The sequence below is a fragment of the Canis lupus genome, chromosome 31 (assembly GCF_003254725.2).
Source record: "Canis lupus dingo isolate Sandy chromosome 31, ASM325472v2, whole genome shotgun sequence".
Taxonomy (NCBI): Eukaryota; Metazoa; Chordata; class Mammalia; order Carnivora; family Canidae; genus Canis; species Canis lupus.
Genome location: NC_064273.1, coordinates 562,177 through 570,478, shown reverse-complemented (window position 1 = coordinate 570,478; position 8,302 = coordinate 562,177). Strand labels below are relative to the sequence as shown.

The window sequence follows — 8,302 nt, the reverse complement described above, 5'->3', positions numbered from 1 at the left end:
CCCTCAATTGAGGTAGTGTTAGCTCTTTTGTTCTATTCAGGCCTTCAACTGATTGGATGAGAGGGACAATCCGTTTTATTCAGTCCACTGATTCAAAAGTTAACCTCCAAAAACACCCTCCCAGACACATCCAGAGTAATGTTTGACTAAATATCTGGGCATTCCATGATCCAATAAAGTTGACACATTAAATTGACCATCACAAATCTGCCCTTGGTCAACTTGGCGCCCATACACAGCTCATTAAACCATACTTAATCCTCAAATAAAGATAATAATAAGGTCATAATTCCATCTAACATGACACAACTATCCCGTGTACAACCAAAAACATAGTAACCCTTTCTTAGAAGAAAAGGTTAAAACTTGGAGTGAGGTTTACTCTTCTCTTTAATATCCTTTAACTTAAATTCTGTGATGTAAAATTAATACATAAATAGTATAATATAAAGTTAATACATTTATGTGCCATGATAAGGGAAAAGGAGAAGAAAAAAAAAAACAAAGAAATAGATATAGATATACAAACACACAAATGTATTTGTAGCAAAATAAAGAGGAAATACTCAGTGACAATTTACAGTCCTCATTGCTGTGATTGGTTATGTGGTCATTGCTGGTATTGATAACTATCTTCTTCCACTGTCCACTCTGTATTCTCTTTGCCTTCAGGAAGTACCCCAGCTGGTCATGTTACCTGGTTGAAGGACCCAAACCTTTCTTTCTTTTCTTTTTTTTTTTAAGATTTTATTTTTTATTCATGAGAGACAGAGAGAGAGAGAGAGGCAGAGACACAGGCAGAGGGAGAAGCAGGCTCCATGCAAGGAACCTGATGCAGAACTCAATCCCAGGACCCCAGGGTCACACCCCAGGCTCAACAGCTGAGCCACCCAGGCATCCCACAAACCGATATTTCTGATGGGTCTGGCCCTTAGTAGCCCTGCCTGAATTAAGTTATCAAAGTTTTCCATTGACCTTAGTCACAGGGCATGGCAATACTAAAAGATACCCTAAGGGATCTCTGTATTCCACACATTCCTTACCTCCACTGTGGAGGATAGTCCAGTTTCCTCTTGGTAATCAGGCTCAATTACCCCAGCCAGCACAGGAACTCTCTCCTTTGCCTGTTGATGCAGACACATAAGATGTCCAAAGTGGCTGAGCTGTGGTCTCAATTTCCAGTTCAATGGACATCATAGTTGTATCTCCTGGTGGATGCATTTCTCCCCTTGGAACTAAGACTTCTAGACCAGCAGGACACAGAGTCGTGAGAACAGGAAGCAAATATTTTACTAGTGGGTCACTGGGGGTAACAGTAAGTGATACCAATTCCATTTCCACTCCTTGGCTCCTTGCACTCCTTGTGGGGGAAACAGTGCCATATATTGGATACTGATTCAGGGTATATACAGCCTTCTGGAGAATGCTTTCCCAGCCCTGCAAGGTACTGACATCTATCACCCATTTACCCTGCTGATTACTCAGACACAACATCTCCTTCTCTGCATTTGTTCACTTTGAGTTTGCCATTTTCTTGGATCTGTTCTAAATTCTGAAGTGGTTTTCTTCAAAGAATTTGGGCTTTGTTTTTTCTCACTGTGTCACTTCTTAATCTAATACAATCTACTTTTCATTTTTCATACAATTAATCATCCAAAATAATCAGTCTTGCCATTATTCAGAGATTCCTCAACATGTCTTATCTATTCATGGAAATCTTTCTCATTTTATAATGCTTCTATGAATTTCTTCTCAAATTTTAGGGGATTTGAGACATAAAGGGAAGCAAACATATGTGTTTGGCCTATTATATCTATCCATTCTCTGGCTTTGCTGTTTAAATGTAACATATCATGACCAGAAACAAAGAATTTCTGATTAAAAATGGTGAATTAGTGGGGTGTCTGGCTGGCTCAGTACAGTATGCAACTCTTGATCTTGCAGTTGTGAGTTTAAGCCCCACATTGGGTGTAGAGCTTATATTGAAAAACTAAATAAAAATATATTTTTTTAAATAAAAAACCATTTATTTTTTTTAAAAACTCCTTTAAAACAAAACAAAAAAAAAACCTTGTCCAAAGTTTTTATTTAAAAAGGTGAATTGGGCAGCCCGGGTAGCTTAGCAGTTTAGCGCCGCCTTTGGCCCAGGGCCTGATCCTGGAGACCCGGGATCGAGTCCCACGTTGGGCTCCCTGCGAGGAGCCTGCTTCTCCCTGTGCCGGTGTCTCTGCCTCTCTATCTCTCTCTCTCTATGTCTCTCATAAATGAATAAATAAAATCTTTTTTAAAAAATTTAAAGAAAGAACATTAAAAAAAACCACAAGAGCAAATGAAATGAAAAAAGACACATAATATTATGATAAATTTTGCCAACTTTTTTTTTTTTTTTTTTTTTTTTAAGAGAAGGAGGGAGAGAGAGTAATGGGGACACAGAGAGAGGGAAAGAGAATCTTAGGCAAGCTCCACAGCCAGCACAGAGCTTGGTCTCACAACCCTGAGATCATGACCTGAGCCAAAATCAAGAGTCAGATGCTTAACCTGCTGAGCTACTCAGGTGCCCCATGCCAACTTTTATTTTTATTTTTTATTTTTGGAAGGGTACCAAATTACTTTATTTGAAGGAACGATACAAATGAAAGAAGTAGATGTTTCGGTATAACTTATAGAAAAGGTAAAGGTAACCCCAACATGCGTGCACTGCCTCGGTGACCAGGGAAGTCACCCTGTGGCTATGGGAAGACAGCCTAAGGCTTAGCTCTCACTATCACTGTTTCCCAGGGCGTGCTTGTCAAAGAGATACTCTGCCATCCCAGATTCGGGAGCCCCCATCTTGCGCAGGCTGGTTACATGGTCACCCAATTCTTTGATGGATTTCACCTGCTCGTTCAGGTAATGAGTCTCAATGAAGTCACACAAGTGGGGGTCATTTTTATCAGTGGCCAGTTTGTGCAGTTCCAGTGGTGACTGATTCACACTCTTTTCCAAGTGTAACGCACACTCCATTGAATTCAGCCCATTCTCCCAATCGTCACGGTCTGGTTTCTTAATATCCTGAAGGAAGGTTCTACCACCTCGTTGGTTCTGCAGCTTCATCAGTTTCTCAGCATGTTCCCTCTCCTCATGAGATTGGTGGAGAAAATATTCGGCCAAGTTCTTCAAAGCCACATCATCACGATCCAAGCGATAAGACACGGACAAGGAGACGCAGGACGCGTAGAGCTCCACGCTGGCCCGGCGGTGCTTCTGGCGCACCTGCGCGGGCGCGGCGTCCTGGCGGGGCGGGAGCGGCGAGAGCGCTGCGTGGAGGTGGAGGTGGCCAGGCCGGCTCCGGGCGGCGGCCCCGGAGGGCAAACGAGCGCCGGCCCCGGCCCCCCGCCCGTCCGAGCACTGTTGAAGCAGGAAACCGCGGCGACTCTGGCGGAGACTCCCCCAGCCAACGCTCAAAAGATAGAGGGCGGTTGGGTAGGTGACAGGTGACTGCCGGGGGCGGAGGGAGTGCGCGAGTCGGTCACTCCACGGAACCCCTCAGGGGCTCAGTGTTTACAAGCTAAAATGGGGTTCTCAGCCTGCTGCAGGCCTACTTCCCCAGACCACACAACTAGGTAACTATTTGTGAGTAGGGACTCATGTTTCTCCACCCCTCATGAATCAAAGGGCCAGAAGGTTATTTTCCGGAAAATTTGAGTCCAAGAAACTCTAGATTCAGGAAATGTCAGTCAAATAGAGGGTAGTTGTGAGGCAAGGGGCTAACAGCATGGAAAAGAATTCTTACATACTGAGCTATAACTCCTGTATCAGTTTCCTCATGCTGCTGTAACAAAGTACCACAAACCACAAGTCAGTGGCTTAAATAACAGAAGTGTGTTGTCTCACAGCTCTGTAGGCTAAAAGTCCGAGATCAAAGTGTAGGCGGGATTGGTTCCCTTTCAGTGCTGTGGGGGAGAATCTGTTTGTCTCTCTCCTAGCTTCTGGGGGTTTGCTGGCAATCTGTGACATTCCTTGGCTTAGGCTGCATCACTCCAATCTCTGCCTTTATCTTTATGTGGCATTCTTCTGTGAGTGCATGTCTGTATTCAAATTTCCCCTTTTCACAAGGGACCATCATATTGAATTAGGGGCTCATCCTATTTCAGTATGACCTTATCTTAAAGAGCTACAACTACAGTGACCCTATTTCCAAATAAGGTCACATTCGGAGATACTGAGGTTTACACTTCAACATTTGAATTTGGGGGTACATAATTCAATCAATAAAGTTCCCTTACTTATCCTATTCTCAGAATTCCAATAATTGGATATTCTGAACGCATCTTTGTCACCCTTCTCCCTGTGTGTTTGAAAAAATTGAAACAACCTAGATAAAAAGTTTTAAAAAACCTGACATTTGTAGTTCTTCAAAGATTGCATTTTGCTTCAGTTTATTCTACCTGTTGTCAAGTCTCACCCACATGTACAGAGCTTCCAATCAGCTCCTTAGTTCTTAAATATGAAATGAGCATCCTGGAATCACTAGGTACCTAAGTAGTGTTTCCAATAAGGAAGAGACAAATGGAAACAGAAATATAAAGGCCTAAAGGAAACAGACATAATGCAGTATCAGAAGAAAGCTTTTTTAAAAATTATAATTAATAATCACAGAGAGATAAAATACTGCGATCATAAATTTATCTTTTTTTTTTTTTTTAAGTAAACTCGACCCCCAATATGGAGTTTAAACACATGACCCCAAGATCAGGAATCATATGCTCTACACACTGAACCCATTAGGATCCCCTGCAATCATAAATTTAAGGTGGGATGCTTTGAAAAGAAAATGTTTCCAAAAAAAGAAAGTGGTCTTAGAAAGCAGGATAGAATAAATGAGAGTAGATTATCAAAGAAATAATATAATATGAAATGTACATAATAAAACATATGTGAAAATATATATACATGAGGAGTGCCTGTATGGCCCCATAGGTTATGCGTCTGCCTTCGGCTCAGGTCATGGTCCTGGGGTCCTGGGATGAAGCCCCTCATCAGGCTCCCTGCTCAGCTGGAGCTGAATAATCTGCTTCTTCCTCTCTTTCTGCCTCTCCCCCAGTTTGTGTGCTCATGCTCTCTCTCTCTCTCTCTCTCTCTCTCAAATAAATAAATGACATTTAAAGAGAAAAGAAAATATATATGTACACGAATTTTATGTGAAATTATATCTATATAATATTTATTTTCCTGGAAACCTTCCCAACCCTTTTTCCTCTTGCTCCACTCTCAACCTGTTTTTCTCTAGATCCAATACAGTAGTCATCCTGGGATGACTAGATCCAATACAGTAGTCATCCTGGGATGTCTCTTCGCTGCTTTTCTGACAGTAAATATTTACAATCTAAAAATAACATAAAACCACCTTATAAACTAAGAAACAATATTGAGAAAAGCTCTAGATTTATTAATATAGCAATAGACGACGAAAGACAGTAAAGCAATCTTCTTAGCCAAAATTTTGATTAATTGTGATGCAACAATGAAGTTATTTTTAGTCACACAACATATCAAGAAATAAATCTTCCATACAATCTTTCTTGAGAAGCTTTTTGATGATATGCTTAAGCCAAGCAATGGATTATGCAAAGCATAGGTTGTGGACTATAAGAAAGGAAGGATCTAGCCAGACAAGCAGCAAAGCAGAGACATTTCAGGATGACCACTGTTTTGGACCTAAAAAAAAAAAAAAAAAAAAAAAGGAAAAAAGAAAAGAAAAAGGAAAAGAAAAGCAGATTCAAATTTGAGCAGGAGGAAACAAGGCTGAGGAGAAATGTCTCTAGGAAAATAAATATAATTAATAGTTTGACATATTTTTGCATTACTAAGGTATCTGCTATAAATAGGTATATAGATATTGCCATATCTCTTTGGGAAAAAAGGGAACATAATAAAATGATATAAAATTATAAAATTTTCTTAAAAATCAAAAAATTGTTTGAGAAAGGAAATATTTTTTTTAAAGATTTTATTTATTCACAATAGACATAGAGATAGAGAGAGGCAGAGACACAGGCAGAGGGAGAAGCAGGCTCCATGCCGGGAGCCCGACTTGGGACTCGAGCCTGGGACTCCAGGATCGCGCCCTGGGCCAAAGGCAGGCGCCAAACCACTGAGCCACCCAGAGATCCTCTGAGAAAGGAAATAAATACATTATTTGGTTCAGTGGTGAACAGTTATCTACAGGGCCATAAAAATGGAAACTTTTAAAGAAAATGGAAACTTTTTTGTTAATTTTTTAACTACGTAATATGGTGAGAGAAAGTGTGGAATGATGATAGTGGAAAACAACAAAATATTCATTTTTAAGCATATTGTCTAAAATTAATAAATCAAATTTGTAACATAAGCATATTGTACCCAAAATAGAAGAAGAAACAGGTAAAAGAGTTCAAGGTAGGTGATGGGAGAATAGAAGAATAGGGAAGGGTGAGAGAGTGAGGCAGGGATTACTGTTTATAAATCATTTACATTATCAGATGTTTAAAAGTGTATGCATGTGTTATTTTGACAAAAATAACAGATTTTTAAAAAAGAATACAGAAACAAATAAAACACCAAAATATACTGATAATAATTTGAAAACATATTCATATGTTTCCCAGATGTGGTATGATGACTGGTACTCTACATACAGCCTTAAGAAAACAATCAGGTTGATCAGATACTTATATTATTAGCTTCCTTGTTTATACAAGTAACAAACATAAAAGTCAATGTGATGGACACATTAATATACACCTAATGAGTTAAAGGTTAATTGTAAAGACAGAGCATTTGTAAAACCTATAGAAATGTAGAATCTAGTCATGTGTATGTATGACTCCATGAGGATACTGATTGCAATGTTCTGGCAGTATTTGCAATTTTTTTCAACTTATCATTTTACCATTTTTTTAAAAGTTTATTTATTTATAATCTTCACCCAACGTGGGGCTTGAACTCACAACCCTGAGATCAAGAGTCACATGCTCCACTGAATGAGCCACTCAGTTGCTCCAGTAGTTGCAATTTGAATTACAAAAATCAGCTCCATCTTATGGGTATTCCTAAGAATGTGGATTAATAACTACATGGATTGTAGACATGAATTTCCTACTTGTGACTCTTGTGATGTCCGTGAGTTGATATTTTGGTTTTCTTGTTTTTTTTTTTTTAAGTTGATAATATTTTGTGTTAGCCAAGGGTGCAGCATAAGGAATCTACAAGAGGAAGAGATGAAGAAGCATTAGAGGCGAAAGAAGAAAATAAGAAAGATTAAGAACAAATGGCCAGTAGAATAGGGAAAGATTGCACATTGGTTGTTCTGTCACTGTGATACTGAATAGTAAAGAAATTACTGTTGTGCCAATAAGCAAGGGGATGTTAGGCAATCCCCCACCAGAACGTTTTCAAAAGACTAAATTCCAGAATAGCTACCTTCATGGAGAATAATAGAATTAAATGACAATGACCAGACAATTAAAGTGTTTCATAGACATTATATATTATAAAGAACTACCTGATGATATGAGATTCCTTTTATTCTCACTGGATGACAGATTTTAAAACATGTTGATGGAATTTTAGCAGTGATTAAATTTATGTTTATTATAGACATTTTTGAAACACAGTGGAGTCATGTATACAACTACTATGAACAACTAGGAAGTTTAGGCTATCTATAGAAGAAAAATACAGGGATATTAAAGGTATAGCTTTGAAATTAACTCCCCAACTCCCCAGTATGTACTTAATAATGAATAACTTGGGAAAAAGAAAGATGATTTAACTTTGTAAATGTGCAACTAAATTTTATGAAAGTCAATTTTAAGAATTCAAAAAAAAGATGTTTTAAAGTATATGTTCAGCAAATTCTTTTTTTTTTTTTTAAAGATTTTATTTATTTATTCATGATAGACATAGAGAGAGAGAGAGAGGCAGAGACACAGCCAGAGGGAGAAGCAGGCTCCATGCCCGGAGCCCAATGTGGGACTCGATCCTGGGTCTCCAGGATCGGCCCTGGGCCAAAGGTAGGCACTAAACCACTGGGCCACCCAGGGATCCCGTGTTCAGCAAATTCTTTAAGGTTTTCATTAATAGTGTAAATGTATCATGATATTGCTATTCTTTCAGTTGGATATAACTATTGTGTTCACAGGTTTCAATAAAAGTCTACTTCATATTTCTACACACATATGTATGTGTGACAAAGATAACTTTGCTTGTTGTAAATAAGTCAACACATAGAGGTGTAAAAAAAAAAAAAAAAAAAAAAAAAGCAAGGATTCTCTTTCACCTC

The 8,302-nt window shown here is 38.7% G+C and overlaps 1 protein-coding gene across 1 annotated transcript; it reads right to left on the bottom strand.

The window, feature by feature from the left end:
• Positions 1–2,667: 2,667 nt before the first annotated feature.
• Positions 2,668–5,287, bottom strand: LOC112661837 (ferritin heavy chain-like). The gene is made up of 2 exons (XM_035709192.2): positions 5,229–5,287; positions 2,668–3,439 (listed from the first exon to the last, which is right to left on the bottom strand). The coding sequence occupies exons 1-2, from the start codon at positions 5,285–5,287 to the stop codon at positions 2,752–2,754; spliced, it is 747 nt and encodes a 248-aa protein (XP_035565085.1). The 3' UTR covers positions 2,668–2,751.
• Positions 5,288–8,302: the final 3,015 nt, after the last annotated feature.